The sequence below is a fragment of the Phaeodactylum tricornutum genome, chromosome 4, assembly GCF_000150955.2.
Source record: "Phaeodactylum tricornutum CCAP 1055/1 chromosome 4, whole genome shotgun sequence".
NCBI classification, from domain to species: Eukaryota; Bacillariophyta; class Bacillariophyceae; order Surirellales; family Neidiaceae; genus Phaeodactylum; species Phaeodactylum tricornutum.
The window spans coordinates 969832-987339 of record NC_011672.1 but is presented as its reverse complement, the minus strand read 5'-3'; the positions used below and the strand labels follow the sequence as shown (position 1 = coordinate 987339).

General features: G+C 46.0%; 11 protein-coding genes across 11 annotated transcripts; 7 read left to right on the top strand and 4 right to left on the bottom strand.

Annotated features, from left to right (window-relative positions):
• Positions 1-405: 405 nt before the first annotated feature.
• Positions 406-2591, top strand: PHATRDRAFT_44590 (predicted protein; the record flags this gene model as incomplete). Its single annotated transcript, XM_002178583.1, has 2 exons — positions 406-2048; positions 2157-2591. The coding sequence occupies 2 exons, from the start codon at positions 406-408 to the stop codon at positions 2524-2526; spliced, it is 2013 nt and encodes a 670-aa protein (XP_002178619.1). The 3' UTR covers positions 2527-2591.
• PHATRDRAFT_51691 (proteasome beta subunit) lies at positions 2582-3350 on the bottom strand (the record flags this gene model as incomplete). The annotated part of the gene is made up of 2 exons (XM_002178301.1): positions 2582-2987; positions 3079-3350. The coding sequence occupies 2 exons, from the start codon at positions 3348-3350 to the stop codon at positions 2582-2584; spliced, it is 678 nt and encodes a 225-aa protein (XP_002178337.1).
• A 505-nt stretch (positions 3351-3855) lies between these two features.
• Positions 3856-4266, top strand: PHATRDRAFT_7358 (predicted protein; the record flags this gene model as incomplete). The annotated part of the gene is made up of 1 exon (XM_002178582.1): positions 3856-4266. A coding segment is annotated over one exon (411 nt), but the record flags the coding sequence as incomplete, so codon positions are not given.
• Positions 4267-4890: 624 nt separating this feature from the next.
• On the top strand, positions 4891-6614 carry HDR (hydroxymethylbutenyl diphosphate reductase). The gene is made up of 3 exons (XM_002178581.1): positions 4891-5332; positions 5397-5660; positions 5732-6614. Exons 1-3 carry the CDS (start codon positions 5006-5008, stop codon positions 6515-6517), a joined length of 1377 nt encoding a protein of 458 aa, XP_002178617.1. The 5' UTR covers positions 4891-5005; the 3' UTR covers positions 6518-6614.
• Positions 6615-6691: 77 nt separating this feature from the next.
• PHATRDRAFT_44586 (predicted protein) lies at positions 6692-8172 on the top strand (the record flags this gene model as incomplete). Its single annotated transcript, XM_002178580.1, has 3 exons — positions 6692-7264; positions 7519-7833; positions 8026-8172. The coding sequence occupies 3 exons, from the start codon at positions 6692-6694 to the stop codon at positions 8170-8172; spliced, it is 1035 nt and encodes a 344-aa protein (XP_002178616.1).
• Positions 8173-8629: 457 nt separating this feature from the next.
• On the top strand, positions 8630-9337 carry PHATRDRAFT_34050 (predicted protein; the record flags this gene model as incomplete). The annotated part of the gene is made up of 1 exon (XM_002178579.1): positions 8630-9337. The coding sequence occupies one exon, from the start codon at positions 8630-8632 to the stop codon at positions 9335-9337; it is 708 nt and encodes a 235-aa protein (XP_002178615.1).
• On the bottom strand, positions 9313-10660 carry PHATRDRAFT_44585 (predicted protein; the record flags this gene model as incomplete). Its single annotated transcript, XM_002178300.1, has 5 exons — positions 9313-9583; positions 9660-9814; positions 9892-9921; positions 10006-10197; positions 10645-10660. The coding sequence occupies 5 exons, from the start codon at positions 10658-10660 to the stop codon at positions 9482-9484; spliced, it is 495 nt and encodes a 164-aa protein (XP_002178336.1). The 3' UTR covers positions 9313-9481.
• Positions 10661-12230: 1570 nt separating this feature from the next.
• PHATRDRAFT_44584 (predicted protein) lies at positions 12231-13966 on the top strand. Its single transcript, XM_002178578.1, has 2 exons — positions 12231-12587; positions 12663-13966. Exons 1-2 carry the CDS (start codon positions 12236-12238, stop codon positions 13910-13912), a joined length of 1602 nt encoding a protein of 533 aa, XP_002178614.1. The 5' UTR covers positions 12231-12235; the 3' UTR covers positions 13913-13966.
• A 121-nt stretch (positions 13967-14087) lies between these two features.
• PHATRDRAFT_10769 (predicted protein) lies at positions 14088-14291 on the bottom strand (the record flags this gene model as incomplete). The annotated part of the gene is made up of 1 exon (XM_002178299.1): positions 14088-14291. The coding sequence occupies one exon, from the start codon at positions 14289-14291 to the stop codon at positions 14088-14090; it is 204 nt and encodes a 67-aa protein (XP_002178335.1).
• Positions 14292-14920: 629 nt separating this feature from the next.
• PHATRDRAFT_19103 (predicted protein) lies at positions 14921-15403 on the top strand. The gene has a single exon (XM_002178577.1). The coding sequence runs from the start codon at positions 15004-15006 to the stop codon at positions 15310-15312; it is 309 nt and encodes a 102-aa protein (XP_002178613.1). The 5' UTR covers positions 14921-15003; the 3' UTR covers positions 15313-15403.
• A 68-nt stretch (positions 15404-15471) lies between these two features.
• On the bottom strand, positions 15472-17207 carry PHATRDRAFT_44583 (predicted protein; the record flags this gene model as incomplete). The annotated part of the gene is made up of 1 exon (XM_002178298.1): positions 15472-17207. The coding sequence occupies exon 1, from the start codon at positions 17077-17079 to the stop codon at positions 15472-15474; it is 1608 nt and encodes a 535-aa protein (XP_002178334.1). The 5' UTR covers positions 17080-17207.
• Between the last annotated feature and the right edge of the window lie 301 nt (positions 17208-17508).

Here is a 17508-nt window from a genome sequence, read left to right as displayed (position 1 = left end):
TCTTTCCTGTTTTTTGCAAGTCAAACTCAAACAGTGAAATGCAATTGGTAAAGCTAGCGAGTCTTGCGGCCGACGTATCAAAGCCGTCCTTTCGACAAGAAGCCATCGGAACGCTTCGTGGTCTAATTCACTGGACATTTTGAAACGCTGTTTCAAGTTCCTATGTTAAACAATATCTTCCAACTTTACAGTATAGTTATCAATATCTTGTGAATTGGTGAACCTCATGTGTGTGCTGAATTGCGTCATTTACCCTGAGCAGTTGATTAATTCACGTATACACTTACATTTCACAGAAATGTGAAGTCAATCTAAAATATAAGTGTAAATGCATCGGCTTGGTGCAGGCCACAACGGTATGTCTGCCTATACGGTGTCATATTTCTCGAACCCGACCAATTTCAGATGACGGGGAAGAAACGCAAATGTTTGACCATGGTGGCCCAAAACAATTATTGGTACTATCAAAAATGGCCTGGGACCAGCAAAGCAATTGGTTTTTTAAATTTCAGGGTAACTGTGATACTCGCTTTTCTCTTTTGTGGATGGATATGTTTCAGCGCTGAAGCGAACGAGGAGTTCACAAATTTCGGAAATATACTGGAAGAAGATGATGTCGGCACTGACCCTGCGTTTTCTCATCAACGCGAAGATCATGTCTTCCGCTTGTCGAGCATTGAAAGCATAGTATCATTAAATCATCAAACAAGAAACGATCCGCATGGTACTTCTTTGGTATTGCTCCTAATTTATACAGACTCGTGTCATTTTAGCGAGAGCATCCTACGGACACTTTCCTTGGCGAGCTCCCTGTTGGATGATTTCTTTGCCACGTACAGCCTTCATTATAGTGGATCCCCGCCTACAGTAGCAAAACTACAGCTTGACAATATCGATCCGAGGACCTTGTACGACAACTTTGGCATTGAAGGCGGGCCCAAGCTCTTGTTTATTGTGAGTCATGCAGAAGATGACAAAACTTATCTCCTTGAGTTCTCGGGGGCCCATGGTAGCGGTTTGTCTATATTCGAAAGAACGCTTCATCTTTGGTACCATGCTATTGTTCCACTAGGAGATTACGGCGTGGTGGCCGATCAGTACGTTTATCTTAAGCCAAGACGGTTTGAGAGTACGGACGAGATTTTTTCGTTCCTGAAAGAGCATCGAGACGGACTCCTTCTCCACTCCGTTGTCAACCCAATGCTTCCATCTACGTTAACCAATCAAGAAAGAATTTACGTCGAGTGGCTGATGTTGGAAGAGAATGACACCGAGTCGGATGACTTTGTACTTCTTGTTCAATGCCAAAAATACGAGACCGATGCTACCGTCCTCTACAATATCTTCAACAAAGTGGCAAGCTCATTGGCAGCTCGACGGGATAGGCTGTTTCTTACGTCGAAGAGTTGTAGTATGGTCGACGGTGCTGTACAGGCTTGGAAAATACCCCGTCAACATGCCCACGGAAGTTTGTGGGACAAAGAGAACTTTCCTCGTATCGACTTCGTACCCAAGGATGATGAACCTGGAGAGGACCTTGCCGACTTTCTCACTGACGTATCAACACCCTCCGTATTGTGGTTCGATCGACAAACAACCGCTCCAATCGCTTTCGGTGTACATCGAAAGGTCCATGCGTGCTTGTTTTTGAATCTTCACCAGGTTCCGCCGGATGTGAGCTCACACGCGGCACCAGAGCCACGCACAGTCCTTCGCCAATTCCGCCGTGCCTGCCGTATTCATCGACGAACCAACCGCTCCAGGCAGCGTGACTTGGTCTGCGTAATAATTCCAAGCCTTGAGACAAGGGTCTTGTCAACGTTTGGAATTGATTTGTGGTCTTTGGTTGATGCTCAAGTTTTGAACTCTGAGGGTCCGAATGAGACCGAAATTCTGCCTCAGCTGCTGATAACCGATCAGAGACACGGCGGAACGCAACGATTTTACTTGGATCGGGCTTCTCTGCTTGCTTCGAGCACAGCAATTTCAGATTTTATCAATAGCTTTTGGGATGGAGCGGGCGAGCCAACCGTGCGAAGTGCCAGTGAGTCAGTCGAGACGAACGCATCCAGGATCCGGATCCTTTCCGGTGATAACGCCGGTTGGGAAATGATACAGAACTCACAGAGTAAGCACTCGCTTATATATTTCACTAGCCCCACTTGTGGGCATTGTAAACGATTTTCCACAATCTGGAATCAACTGGGAACCTTATTGGGTTACATCGGCTGGGAATCGTTTTTGACACTATATCAGTTCGACGTGACAGCGAATGATCTTCCACTCAGCTGGAATTTGACGGTGAAGTGGGTCCCCGATGTTTACTATCTGGCACCAAGCGGTGCGAAGAACAGTGGCAATATACAGACCAATGATTGGGTTTGTTACGAGTGGAACGATGTACTGGATGATGGGGTCGGACGCATATCGAAGGCGTTGGAAATTGTCGACTGGGTGATCCATGTTGGTAACTTCTCTGATGAAGAACTGTCCTCTCTCCTCTCGGACTTGGATACCCATTTCTAAAGATGGGACATGCTTGTCTGAACTATCCAAACCTTTTGTATTATAGAATGTGGCACTAATATCCGACTGGCCCAAAGGGTAGCTGATTACCCGGCGTATAGTCGCGATTGTTACCCTCCGACGTTACCGCCACTGTGCGGATGATACCACCCGAACTACCGTCCCGTGCCATGGCATGCGAAATAGCTTTCTTCACCAAGGTTCGTGCATCCTGAAGAGACAAGCTATCGTTGTATTCGGAATCCACCAATCCGTAGATGTAGGTTGATCCCGAGCCGCTCAGAGCAAACGGAACTTTTAGACAAGTGCCGCCTAAAGGAATAGAATAGACAGAGCCTCCGTCAACCGGGTCCCATCCCGCTACAATCACGCCCGCCATCAAATTGTCCTTGTTTTCGTAACACAGTCGTTGCATGAGGTGTGCTGCCGTCTTGACACGGGGAGGACGTCCTGTTTCGACACTGTAAAGGAAAATAAAGTCAATTAGCTACCAACGACTGCTAAACCAGAGTCCGTTGGTTGGGGCTGCCGGTATTCTCTCGTTCTACGTACGTCAATTGCTGCAAGTAAAACTTGACGTAATCGGTCAATGCTTGAGTATCGGCAGCACTTCCGGAACGGCAGGCAAAGATATGATCAGACATTTGTGCAATCTTGTCGGAAACGCGGTTGGCCACGTATGTCCCCGTAGAAACGCGTGAATCAGCTCCCAAAACAACACCCTCCGCTGTGGGAATGGCCATAATGGTGGTACCTGTCGAAACTTCACCCGGTTTCAAGCCCGGATAGGAAGCTTCCGGCACCATCATACTGGCGCTCTGCATTGTAACTCCGCTCATTGTGGCTTTTCAGAGTCCTTAGCGAGAGATTTCTCAACAACAAGGTAAAGCAACGGAGCTACAGGTACTTTCACACAAGGATGGTTCCGTTCGATTGTCATGGTCTACAGCTCGACATTCTCAGCCGAAGCCGGCTGAAAACCGCCGAACAGATGAAGTTTGAAGGAATCGGGAATCGGATATATAACTGGCGAGAAATAGTGGACCCTCGTTTCTAGAAATCCATTCACTGTCAATATAGAATTCACGATGACTTTGTCAGCCCAAACCTGTTTAAACTTGTATAGGTATTCAAATTTGATTTCGAACGAAAGGAACTATACAGCACACGAACTCTGGTTGCCATCAGGCTGTTGTTGCCTGTGGCTGTTGATCTCTTATATCACAGTTAGCGTCAGCTGAATGACAGTGAATGATTATAGAGTTGCTCATACGCCATCCATTTCGAATTCAACAGTGCGCATAAATCAGCCCAATGTCTTTTGTTCGCTTCGTCAATCTCAGAGTGCCGGCGGGCAGCGCCAAGCCGGGTCCTGCCATCGGCCAAGCTCTCGGTCCACTCGGTATTAACATGGCAGATTTCACCCGCCAATTTAATGAAAAGAGCGAAACCATGTACAAAAAGGACGTTGCTTTGGGTGTTCGGCTACATGCCATGGCGGACCGAAGCTTTACCTTTGACATCCGATCACCTCCGGTTACTTATTTGGTCAAGCGTGTTTGTGGCATGGATAAAGGCCCTTCTAGTCCGTCGCCAGAGAGCCCGGTCGCTTTCATTACACCGGAGGCTATCTACGAAATCGCAAAAGTGAAGCAGCAAGACGATCATATGTGGCATCTTCCTCTGGAAGGAATTGCTCGGTCGGTTGTTGGGACTTGCAAAAGCATGGGCGTGCATGTTCGCGAGGAAGAAGATATCCCAACGTAAGGCTGATGATACGTCTCGCGAAGTTAGTAAATCTTACTTATATCGAATTTTTTGTTAAAGCTGGGATACATACAGCAAGTCGAATTGTCCATGAATTAACCATCAAATCGTGGACAAGCTCTGTGTGGTGACTTCACGAAAGAGAAAGAATAGTCCGTCATCAACCCCACAATATCAATCGAAATAGCCAACCTCAATACGCACGGATCGTCTAGAGTGATCGCCTTGTAAGCACTTTGGGAAGATGAACTATAATGTTGCTTCACTGTTAGCATATCCAACTGCCTCACATTTGAGCCAAATTTTTTCTTTGCAGTGCACACGAGCTGTCTGTCCGTCTGCCCGTCCACGTCTGTCCAATCCCATTCCGGTAAACGGAACATCGCCTACGGGAATGGCGCTCAACTGGAAGAAACTTTACATGTCCCGTAAAATTGTCCGAGAAGACAGATCAACGTCAGCAAACTCATGACTCATTCGGACAACACACGACACTACGTTTCTTACGATTTTTCTGTGTTGAAGATGGAGCCACATCCACACCTCCAACATATATGGAGCGAGACATCGAAAGCCCAGTGTACAGCCACCGACAAAACGAAACAACACCCATTCCAGGACGATTTGGTTGCCTTGTTTGTTGTTATTCCGTAGACTTGCTTTTCACGAAACAGAGACACCCGACACCACCATCGAATAGAAGTTGCTTATCATGAGATTTGCCTCTTCAGCCGTCGTGTTCATGGCTGTAGCTTCTACAGTCACTGCCTTCCAGCAGACTGCTTTCAAGCCGTCGCGTATTTCCATCGTCGTGCAACAATCGACATCCGCAACTGAAGCTGAGGAAAAGCGGGCTACAAAGAAAGAGGAACGCTTGCGCATGATGAAGTCCGATCGCTTCCATCGCCGAGGATTCAAGGAAGTCCGCGAGGGAGTCGAAAGTAACATGGAAGATCAATTCCAGTCGCCAATTGTCAATAGTTTGCGTACCAGCAACTTTGTGATGGATAGAGATGGTGTCAAGGTGTATCTTGCAAAAGTACGTTTTTCGCACTTTGTCGTTTTTTTTTTAATCACAAATCTAACGCACTCTGCTCTTCTAGGATTTTGGATTTTGTTGGGGCGTTGAACGATCCATTGCTTTAGCGTACGAAGCTGCGGAACACTTTCCGGATCGCAAACTTCACATCACGAATGAGCTTATCCACAACCCCGAGGTAAACGAAAACTTAAAGGCAAAAAACGTTCAGTTCATTGAGAAGCTCGGAGATGGGACAAAAAACTTTGCGTCGGTTCAGGATGGTGATGTCGTAATTCTTCCAGCTTTCGGCGCTTCGTTCGAAGAAATGGATTACTTTGACAAAAAGGTTAGTCTCAACTAAATTTCACGCGAGTTTTATGCGCAGACAGATTCTCAAGCTTTCACTTTTGCCGCTAGAATGTTGAAATTGTGGACACTACATGTCCTTGGGTCTCTAAGGTTTGGAACACAGTCGATAAGCATCAGAAGCAAGGTCTGACATCTGTGATTCACGGGAAGTATGCGCACGAAGAAACTGTTGCGACCACGTCCTTCTGCGAAGACTTCATCTGCGTAAAAAATTTCAAAGAGGCAGAAATGGTCGCAAATTATATTCTCAACGGAGGGGACAAGGACGCATTCATGAAGCATTTCGAAAATGCTGTTAGTGAGGGATTCGATCCTGATAAACACCTCGAGAAGGTCGGTCTTGCTAACCAGACTACAATGTACAAGAAAGAAACGCGTGCTATTGGACAGCTTTTTCAAAAGACAATGATGAAAAAATTTGGACCGGTGAAGTCGAAGGAGCATTACATGGAATTTGACACGATCTGCGACGCTACTCAGGAACGGCAAGACGCAATTCACGACATGGTGGAAAGCGCTCAAAAGGATGGCTTGGACTTCATTCTTGTGATTGGTGGTTGGGATTCTTCTAATACTGCGCATTTGCTTGAGATTCCGGTTCATGCTGGAATCCGCGCCTTCCACATCAACCGTGCAGAGTGCATTGGTGCGGACAATACGATTACTCATCGAACGGTCGATGGGGAGATTGTGACGACTCAATTGTTGGAAGACATGGACAAGGAAGTTGTTATGGGCGTGACTTCAGGAGCATCAACACCGGATGCCGCAGTCCAGGATTCTCTGAGCCAAATCTTTTTGTTGAAAAAGATGTACGACGAGAGCAAGAAATAGTACCGAGTCGCTAACTTCCCACTTCGGCGATCAATTCCTTACCATGCACGCAAAGGGAATAGATAATGAATGTATAGTACAACTGAAACTTTGTTGTATCGCCACGGTATTTTCGAGCCCAAATCTGAAACGGTTTGTTACGCGAACATTATAATGTTTTGACAAATGTAACAAATGAGGTCACGTTACAAACTAATGTTCTGCCCAGTGACTTTTTGCACGGAATCGGGCGTTTGCCGTTATTTTATGATTGTTCTCTCGTCAAATCACAAATCGTCATTCAAAGTCGGCGACGACATCCAAAAGTCATCGCACGCGCATCGTAGTGACTTTTGGAATTGTATGGATTCGAGAATACCAAATTTTTCGAAACCGTCAAATTCGAAAAAATGCTTTCCTCGTGCCCCGGCAGAGCTCGGACGGAGTGGTGCCAAGAAAAACGATTTGCCCCTCTTTCCACCGCGTTTACACACTGTAGCAGCGAGCGTTGTCACAAAGACGAGACTATTGGTTCCCAAAATCCTTCGCTTGGATCCGAAGATATTAATTGAAAGTATGACTGAAGGCAAAACTGACGAGAAACCTATTGAAGATGCCCAGGTGGCGACTGGTGCTGCCACGGGAGGGGAAAAGCCTGATAGAATCAACACAGGTGATGATTCTGGCGACAAAGACGACTGCTCCGATCTTACTGACAATAACAACCCTGAAGGCGAAGAGCAGGCTCCCAAGAGCTTTCCCCAAAAAGTGAGTACATCCGATATTGTGATACAGAAGAGCCATTGCTGGAGTTGACGACGGTCTCAGCGACCTGCCCAGGGACGGTCTTCATGGTGTCGCAATAAGAACGAAGCGAAACATTCTCTGTAGAAAATGTACCATGTTCTACGCTGAATCGATAAACGTAGACGAATCGTTTTGGGGCGACATCCTCATTTTGGCCATTTGCACGATGATTTTGGTCCGACGTCTTACCCTTTGTCTCTCTCTATACAACGTAGTTGATGGATATCCTTTCCAATGAGGACAATACGGAGATTATTTCCTGGCTCCCTCACGGAAATGGTTTCATTATCAACAAGAAGAAGACTTTTGCCAACGACGTACTTCCCAAGTATTTCAAGGCTAGTAAGTTCACGAGCTTCACTCGCAAATTGAACCGCTGGGGTTTTACCCGCGTCCCTCGCGGGCCAGAGACTGGTGCCTACTTCCATAAGCTGTTCCGCCGTGACAAGCCTGAACTCTGCTTGCAGATGACAAGCAACTCAGGCAATAAATACCAAACTAGTCCAATGCAGCAACAGCTTTTGCCGAATGTTCCTGGAATGATGCCGGGAATGCCAATGTACCCATTCATGCCTAACCCAATGATGGCGAACATGTCACCGCAGCAGCAGCAGGCTATGTGGCAACAGCAAATGCAGCAGATGATGCAATTTCAACAAATGCAAATGATGCAGATGCAGCATGGCGGTGTACGTCCCCCTATGCCTGGTCAAGACATGCAGGGATCTGGTGGTGAAAAATCCTCAGAAGCTGGCGAAGGTGCGGATTCCAAGCCCAAGGAAGAAACCGGAGAAGAAGCGGATGCTAGCAAAGAGCAAGATGAGGCACAAGAGTCGATTATTAAACCGAAAGCTGTGGACGAGGTTTAATTCGAAAATTGGATAGTTGTTGTTGGTGCTCTGTGGTATCAGCACTACATTGTTGGGGAGACGGTATACGTTTGCATTTTATGAACGGTAATATTTTAAAGTAATAGTTGATCGTTTAAAAGGAAAAGGCACAGCTAAGCCAAATTGCTTTACAGTCCTATCCAGTCAGCCATTAATCTCGTGTTTTTGGAAGAGAAGGGCATAAGTATTTAGTCGGTGTATGCACTTTGACAAAGAAGGAAAGACGCACGGACACTGTTTCCGATGCGCCAACCAATTATAACAGACAGTGACAGGGTCTGACAGGGATCTGGAGAATACCAATACCATCAACGAGCAATCCGACAAGTTCTAGAAGAGCAACCTACTTGATATACATTTCCAACCAGCCGATAAGGGTATTGCACAGAAGCGTTTCGCCGACACGCTGCCTGTTGCGTTGTGACTTTCTCCGGCAATGGCTCAAAGTGCAGGTGATTCACTCGGCCTTGCAAAGAAAACATCCATTTCAGGTACCTCCGTTATGAATCTGGCTGGATCAAAACTTCGAAAGCAGCTCTCGAGCTCTCTGCAGGAAAGTGCATCAGCACCAACTTCGGCGTTCGCTGTCAAGCAACTGGAAAAAATGGGATGGAAAGAGGGAACAGGCCTGGGTAAGAAAAGGAATGGAATCACAACACACATCAAGGTAAAAAGGAGAATAGAAAGCGCCGGTCTAGGTACTGAAAAGCAAGGAACTGAAAAGCTCATTGCAAACGAAACATGGTGGAAGGATAGCGTTGGGGACACTTTGGCAAAATTGTCTTCCAAAAGCAAAAAGAAGAAGTCGAAACGCAGAAAAGAATTCACTGACGAAGAACTGTTCGAAGCAACAGGCGGAGCACGATTTGGCATGCGAGCCGTTCCAACCCGCAACCTAGCCAAATGGCGACGAACCGAGACGGAGGTGATTGGAACTAATAGTGCGGTAGCGGAAACTGTGCCGGCAAATTACACACATGCCGTAGACGACAATATCATCATTGCGAACTACGAAACGATACCCGGAGAAGGAAAAGCCGATGAAATACAGCAAGAAAAAACGAGAGAGACACTACGGCAGAAACCGGAGATTTTTGAGAACAACAAAACGAAAAAAGACAAGAAAAAGAAGTCAAAGAGTTAAAAAATATTGACGAATAGCTCCACTTTGTTATTTTGGACGTCCAATGAAATTGAGTCAGCCTTGGAAAGGTGAAGACTGGCTGGATTGAGTTCTTAGTCCGCAAAATAGAATCGAATACCAGTTTAGCCTATTGCATTCAATTGTCTACAAAGATCCACAGTTGGTAATCTTAACTTCCGCTCTGGGCTTTCCCATTTCTGACCCTTTTGTTTCGATTTTGCGGACGATGTCCAAGCCGTCTGTGACCTTTAACAGTCAAAACCGAAGAAAAACCTTAGAATGCCATTCTCAGTAAGAAATAGAAACCTTCACTCGAACTCACCTTTCCGAAGACGGTATGCTTGCCGTTTAGCCATGGAGTTTGTCCTGTGCAAATGAAAAATTGGCTTCCGTTTGTATTGGGACCTGCGTTGGCCATCGAAAGCGTTCCAGCGCCTCCGTGGGCGATATCGAAATTCTCATCATTGAATTTGGGGCCTTGGTAGAAGAATGTTGCTACTGATTAGAAAAAAATGTGTTATGCAAAGCGACTGCATACGCTGACACACACTTACCGTAAATGCTCTTGCCTCCTGTTCCATTTCCTGTTGCATGCGGTCAGCAAGATGAGAAGCTCAAAAAGAATTATTTCAAACGCTTCAAGAATTATCATTGCTGCATATACACACCGTTAGTAAAGTCACCTCCTTGGCACATGAAGCCGGGAATGATACGGTGAAATTTGCTTCCTTTGTATCCGAACCCAGGTTTGCCTTCACAAAGCTGCTTGAAATTATCCGCTGTCTTGGGAACAACCGATCCGTACAGACCCATCTCAATTCGTCCCGCAGGTTCGCCGTCGATAGACACATCAAAGAAGACTGTATCCGTGATTTCTGCATCTGTCTTTCCAAACAACCCTTGGAATAAACCACCGATTCCTAGCGAAGTGGTACTTGCAATTTTAGCCCTTGAACGGTGAGGAGCAAAAGCGGACACCGTCGCTACAAAGAAAAGCAAGGCGGTCAAGTTTTTCATCATCCTGGGAAAAAGAAGACTCGATACTGCTGGAGGTCTGCCAAGTGCAGATTGATTTTGCTTGTTGCAACGTTGTACGCTTGGTTCTTGACAGTGAGCCGATGTTGACATCCTTGCTATCGAAAAGATCGGGCCTCAATGAGTTGGCGCCTAAAGTGGCTGCCTAGCGGGTTTACGGTCAGGTCAGAGGAAACTAAGTTTTTCTACTGATACTAGTCAGTCCTACGCCATGATTTTTCTAGGACCATAGTGTAATCCCCATCGTTTTCAGGCTACTGTGAAGTCAGAACGTTTTATTCTCCGCATGGCAACTTGACTATTTATTATAAGGTAATGTAAGTGGAAAAGCGAACCATAGGTATACAAGCTATTTTACATTATTTTTGTTCTTCACATTACTGTTAATACACATGAAGAATGACCAGGAGAGACCATACCTCACGTCGCCAACCCCAAGGTAGCAATGGAAATACGAGTTTTGCAAAGTATACAATCGAACTGCCTGGTTCCGACCGATGATCTTTGAAACAAGCAGGTGTAGCAATAGACGTGACCACACCCGGTAACAACCGGAATTGCAAGATCGTTTTGCTGGCAAATAGGACAGTGCATGTTTCTCTGGGAGATTTCATGAGATCTGCTTGTCAGGAGACAACGAAAAATTCTGTACATCTTTGAAAGTGATTTGTCAAGTACAGGCTTCCAGACAGCTGCTGTGGACATTAGCCCTCCGAACAGTATTCTCAATGTCTGAACTCCTTGCTCGTATAACCAGCGACGCTGTGCATAGTTGACATGTAGTTTTGGAGGCACTTTACATTCAGCATCATTCTCTAGCCGACAGCCAGTGAGCCAAAGAAATGGATCGGCTGTCGGAACAAACCGCATCCAGAAGGCCATTCCTAGTCCAAGACGAATCATGGGTCCAATTTTATAAATCATCTGTACGGTCTTCGTCAATAACCATCGCCGGCGCATACTAGCTAGTTCTTGAAGGCTGCGAAGCGAATCTTGACGAAAGTCACCAGCGGCTTCTTGTAGGTCGTCAACTGGTAGGTAAACCGCGTCATGCCAGGTTTTCATACTTTTGGACAGCGGAGGAAGGAGACAGGAGAGAAGGACGTAGAGAACAAGCCGGTACCCGCTTCCTTTCAGTTTCAGGCCCAACATTTTAGTAGATGGTGTTTGGCCCCGACATTGCAGAAGCATTGCCAGCTTCAACAGCGGAACGATCCACACTTTCAGTGGCGAAGAATTGATGCCGTCCACAAGTTTCGGCGAAAGCAAAGATATACAATATAGATCCAGATTGTTTAGATCTAGAAGGGACGCCGATGGGGGAGCTGTGTCCTCGAAGTTAGCACGCTTTGTTGCGAAACTGTCACTCACAGAACCGAAATTGGGTTCCTCCGCCATGGTGAGAGGAAATTTTTGGTTGCTTGTAAAACGACCTGACTAGCTAGTAGTCATGACAAAAGCCTAATGTAAGGCGATTCGGTCGGTTGCCAAATGTTTGAAATACAAATATTTAAATGTGTTTGCAAAGCTTGAAAATGTTCATAGTCAAACGGAATCTCGCATAGTGCATGTTCAAACATACTCACTCACTCACTCACTCACTCACCTTTCGGTGTTATGTTACTGTCAGCAACAGCACGCAGCCAGAAAGGTTCTGCTAATTAACCTCCCTCTTAATGTAAGTTATATGTTTATGAACCCGGATTTTATGAACGTTATTCTTTCACCAAGTTAACAGTAAGAAAACAGCGCGAGTCCAGTTTTTTGGCTGTGAACGCACATGAAGCGGCGACGACCGGACCTTCGTGCAGGGTGCCAGTTTAAGTCGTTCTCTCAAGTTTTCTTTTTCTTTCTGAAACTACAATGAACACTGGTAATGGATGGCCGAACGGTGGAACAATGAACGGAAGCGGCTCAGGCGTCGTTCGCTCAAGTAGCAGCGCAGGAGATCTAGGTTCCAGCCCCGTCGTCAGGGCAACCGAAGGGTGGCTCGAGCTGTTTTTGACTCCCCCCGAAAAATACTTCTTCAGTCGATGGGAAGAAATCATTCGGGATCGGTCCCTAGTTCACAACAACACACGATGGATATTTCAGTATTTGGCAACCTTTCTTCCAGACAACCTGGCTCCCAATGTCATTACACTAGCTGGTTTCCTACTTTTGGGGAATGCTTGGTATATTACGAACACATATGGGGAATATTATCCTATCGGGTGTAAGTGGAAATCATGCATTACTCTTGAATCTATCTTTTAATTACATTGCTAATGTATTAACTTTTGCTACGCAGGTACGGTACTGTGCTGTATTCATATTTTCCTCTTTTTCATTTTCAACTCGTTGACCGGGCTGCATGCCGATCGAATTCGCCAACACACTGCATTGAGCGATTTTTTCAAATATGCTTGCGATTCTGCATCTACTGTCTGGCTGCTTATGTTGACTACGTACTGCTTAGGTGCATCATTGGAAACACAGTGGTACGCAGTGCAGGCCAGTCAGCTGGTCCTGCTCCTCAAGCACTTGAGCGCCTTCAAACGGCACGCTGGCTTGCGTTATTCGCCGACAGCAGGACCTGGTGAAGTCCTGATGACATGTAACACTTTGCTTGTTGCCCGGGTGGTGTTGGGTTTAGACCATTTGCAGCAAATATACGACAAAGTCATGTTCTCGGTCATGGGTATTTTGGATATGGAGTACGAACTGACTGGGGGGGAACTGGTACGATTGACATACTATACCTTGTTTGTCGCATCCGTCGTACAAGCATTGCGCTTGCAAGAACCCCACGGATGGACCAGATTTGGCCTCACTTCCAGTTTAATGATGCGCCTGGTACCAGCTCTTCTTCTTCAATGGGATGTGTCGTTTCCTTTGATCGTCATGGATGTTGTTTGCGACGGCTTCTTCCTGGCGGTCCTCACGAGCGATCTTATCCTTGCAAAAATGTCGAATCGTGAATTGCATGCATGGGTAGTCTTGATGAGTTTGGCTGCGGTTCTGAGTTACTCAACTATTCTAATTCTTGTGGCGGTGTATTATGTCGCTGTTTTTTCAGACCTGTGCTTCTATCTGAATCTTCCGCTACTGGCAACATGTCGGAATGTTTACTGCGATGGCATTTACGACTTGTGTCATATTGGACACAAACGAGCATTCCAAAATGCACTAAGTTTGGGGAATCGCCTACTTGTGGGAGTGGTGGGAGATGAGGATGCGTCGCATTATAAGCGCCCACCGGTCATGTCTCACGCCGAGCGCTGTGCGGAGGTGGAAGCATGCAAAGCTGTTACCAAGGTAATTCAGAATGCTCCTTGTTTTGGACTGACTCAAGCGTTTCTAGACGAGCATCAAATTCATGTCGTTGCCTTTGGAGAGGAATATTTGACGAAGTACAAGAACCCTGACGATGATCCCTACTACGGATACGTAAGAAAGATAGGAATTGCCTACCCACTACCAAGAACAAATACCCTGAGCACAACAGATCTTATTGAACGCATTCACAAAGCCTCTCTGGAGAAAAACTCGCCGACTTGAATATACACTGATGCAGAATCTTGTCGATTAATGTAAATGTGTTCATGTGCAGTCTCAAAAATGTGTAAGGATAGTCTTCCTGATGTGCGTCGTTCAAGTACATTATTGGACGCGCAAATATTTGCCGTATCCCATGCAAAACACGAACGCTTGGAGACAATAACACGGAGTTGGTTTATTTCATCTTATCAGCGTTGGAGTTCGGTCCCACTCGCTTTCCTCCCATGCCTGTTACTACATTTACATAGCGTCGATTGTATTGGAGGCGCTTCTTGGCACGGCCTCGGGGCTGTTTTTTCTTATCTTCCTGAGCTTCCACCTTCGGGGTTTGGCCCTTGACTTTACCAGCACGCGCGAGAGATCCGTGAACTTTTCCCATGTTGTATAAAACTATTACTGCGAAACGAGACATAGCATCGGTTAGAAACACTTTTTATCGTCATTGAAGCGAACGAACGCAGAATCCCACATTGGTACTTCATTGACCAACAGTATTCAGCATTGAACTCCAACATATTCTTGAGACGTCCAACAGACTCTTGAGACGATGCGGATTTGGACCCACTACAGTTCTAATTTTGCTCCTTCGACCCGCGTCGACCCTTTTCCGTATGCCTCTCAAAGCGAGTAATCTTTCGCTTAGGTTCAAACAAACCGTCTGATTGATCACGCCACTGCCATGGTCGATGTACGCACCTTAGAAACGCTGTGATCAAACAACAAAAGGAAAGCACGACACATTAACTCAGAACTCTTTCATTTGCACGAGCGAACTGCTTTTAGTAAGAGGTAACTTCACTTCAGCGATGGTTAGAGAAGACTACCAGTAAAATTTACTGGAGTACACACGCCTTATTTAAAAGACAATTGCTACTAGGATTCGACACAAACAATTAACAGCACAAAAGGCATAATATGATACCGCCCGTGATTGTTCCGTTCGACACGCTATCAACAGCAGCCTTCTCAATGAAAAACCAATCACAAGGTACAATATACATAGTATCTCTTGACTGCGTGACGATTGCGAAAGCCCCCAATTTTGCAAAAAGCTTACGTTTTGAAAAGTATAGAGTGCGTCCCGAGTGAAAATGGTGGTTCGCTTACGTTTGCAACGGTTTGGTCGTACGCACTCGCCGTTTTACCGAATGGTAGCGGCCAACCATAAGGCCCCTCGTGATGGCCGCCATCTCGAGGTTGTGGGGACATACAACCCTATAGCAAACAAGCACGGTGTAAAAGAAATCCGTCTTAAGACGGATCGTTTGAAATATTGGCTGAGCGTTGGCGCCCAACCATCAGATCGCGTTGCCTGGATCTTGGGTAAATTTGGTGTTCTGCCACCGGCACCTCGAATGTACAATCCGCAGAAGATGAAAACGAAAAAGGAATCGAAATGACAGTGAAAGTAAAAGCACACGCTCTTGACGGAAATTTTGTGTGATTGTTTGTTTTCAATTAGATTTTAAAAATTAGCTCTCCTTCTCTTGGACTTGTTCGGCTAGCATTTGGAGCTTATTCTTGCTATGGCGGTTCGCACTGTTAATTTAACACAGTCATTACTCTTCCCTGCGCCAAATAAATTTTGCAGTCTTTCCTGGACTGACAACTCCACATGAGATACAGTATACCAATGAGTAGTGAATAGGTGCCTGCAGTCGCTCATTACAACCATGGCACTCAATTACATGGGCCCGCCCAGTACGAATGGCGCCAATGGTCTCAAGTTGCCCCCTTCGAAGCATCTCGGTACGCTCGCTGTCGTCGTCTACCTGGTATTTTGCCAAAGCGATTGTGTCTTTAAATGCTGTGGAGCCTACCATTGTCTTAAATTCGGCCAATGCTAGACTTTGGCTTTGCTTCCAGGTATCAGCAGCTGATTCAGACCAGTCTTTGTGGTGGTTAGTGTTGATTGTGGTCTCTTCGGTTGTAAGCTTGTCCAACAGCAGCCCAGATGTGCTATCGCGCAACGACAGCTCTCGGGGTAGAAAGGCTACTCTTTGATATGGCTTGGTGGGGTAGCTAGCTTGATATTCTTGCTTGGAAAGCGTCAATGCTAGTTGCATCATGTGTTGTTCTTCTTCCTCGGTGTCCACCGTTTTTGAACTGGACACTATTATTCCTGACGCGCGTGTTACTAACTGAAGCAGACGCTCTTCACCCTCACTTATTTGAAATCCCGCATTACAATGCTTGACAGATGATTCCTGCTCTGATAACTTGAGAACCAGCTCTAGTTGATCTTGTTCAAAGGACAAGTCAATGCTCGAAACTGGACGTTGAGTCATGGCCTCAGATCTTTGATTCAAATTGCATGTATGCCGTGAATGACATTGAGATGTAGTGATCACAACATCGGCAGCAGATTGTGCAAGAGCAAGTTCTAGCATCTTTCTCTCTTGTTCTTCCTGTATTTTGCAAAGAATGTGTTGCTGAGCGCGTACTTCGTCGTTCACCGCATCGCCACGCTCATGAAAGTTTCCTTCAAGCACAGAAGGCTCGCCAACACGAGAAAGGCATTCAGAAATGTATGCACTTCTCCGGAAAGAAAAATCCTCTGGATCTGAGTTTTTGTGCAATGACGAACAATTCGACAGATCAGAAGACGACGTTACTTCTGAAAGCTCCTTTGTCTTGTAGGTGGATTCCCAGTTTGTGGGCGCTACTGAACCGGACGAGTTATCGTTTGATGACGAATCGGATCGTCTAAAATAATCGCGTGGAATTGGATGGCGAAAAGATCCCTTGTTTGCTTTGGTAGAATTAACAGTAAGTGGCGATTGCCGTGAATCGGAAACAAAGCGGCCTGGGCGATCGCGTACCCTAGTAGATGTTGACGGTCTGCTTTCTGCCCAAGCAGATATTAATTGTTGTTCAGGATTCGAAGCTGCGCGGCCAATATCATGCTGGCATTGAAGGAGATCTTCGTACAGAGAAGCCTGTCGCTTCGCTGGCACTGAAGGACGTGCAAGGATAGAAGCTGAAGCAGCGGATGCTGGGCGCTCTCTTGCGACGCTATCACGATTTTCAGAGAAGAGATACATTCCCCTTTCCTCATGACGCGCCGAAGACCGAGGTTGAACCCCGAGCTGATTTAGAATTGATAAGAGTTCGTCATCTGAAAAATTGCCCGAGTCGCCAGAAAGATCGCGATGTATACCAGGCATAATAATCGTTTCGTTCGAAGAATGCTTGCGGACAATGGTATTACGTGGACACGATGGTTCTACAAGCGGAATGTTTCTTGCCGCATTTCAATTACAGTTTTACAGCAGTCAATAAGCGAACTATGCCGTGTACATAGTGCTATCGAAGGCTCCCAGTTGATTGTTTGCTCTTCTCTTGGTCGATCATAGGGAGGGAGTGACAACATACCTTCTCGGGTGCTCGTCTACCAGTGTTTCTTTTAGGAAATTACTGGCTGTGAGACAGTACATTTCGAATACGTATCTAAGATGTCGGATATGACTATCACAATAATGTTTAAATCAGATATATGTGTACGTAAGATGGGAGTCTTCGATGCCAGTCACAGTCATTTGAGATATGAGACCACAAATTTGGCGAAACATACTTTTTCTCGTTGGAACACCGAG

Bases quoted from the DNA above. Each gene is read 5' to 3' on its own strand.
- HDR (XM_002178581.1), top strand. From the start codon at position 5,006: ATGAGATTTGCCTCTTCAGCCGTCGTGTTCATGGCTGTAGCTTCTACA. The intron at 5,333-5,396 runs GTACGTTTTTCG...CTGCTCTTCTAG, and splicing joins TCAAGGTGTATCTTGCAAAA to GATTTTGGATTTTGTTGGGG. The intron at 5,661-5,731 runs GTTAGTCTCAAC...TTTTGCCGCTAG, and splicing joins TGGATTACTTTGACAAAAAG to AATGTTGAAATTGTGGACAC.
- PHATRDRAFT_44584 (XM_002178578.1), top strand. From the start codon at position 12,236: ATGAACACTGGTAATGGATGGCCGAACGGTGGAACAATGAACGGAAGC. The intron at 12,588-12,662 runs GTAAGTGGAAAT...TTTGCTACGCAG, and splicing joins GGAATATTATCCTATCGGGT to GTACGGTACTGTGCTGTATT.
- PHATRDRAFT_19103 (XM_002178577.1), top strand. From the start codon at position 15,004: ATGGTGGTTCGCTTACGTTTGCAACGGTTTGGTCGTACGCACTCGCCG.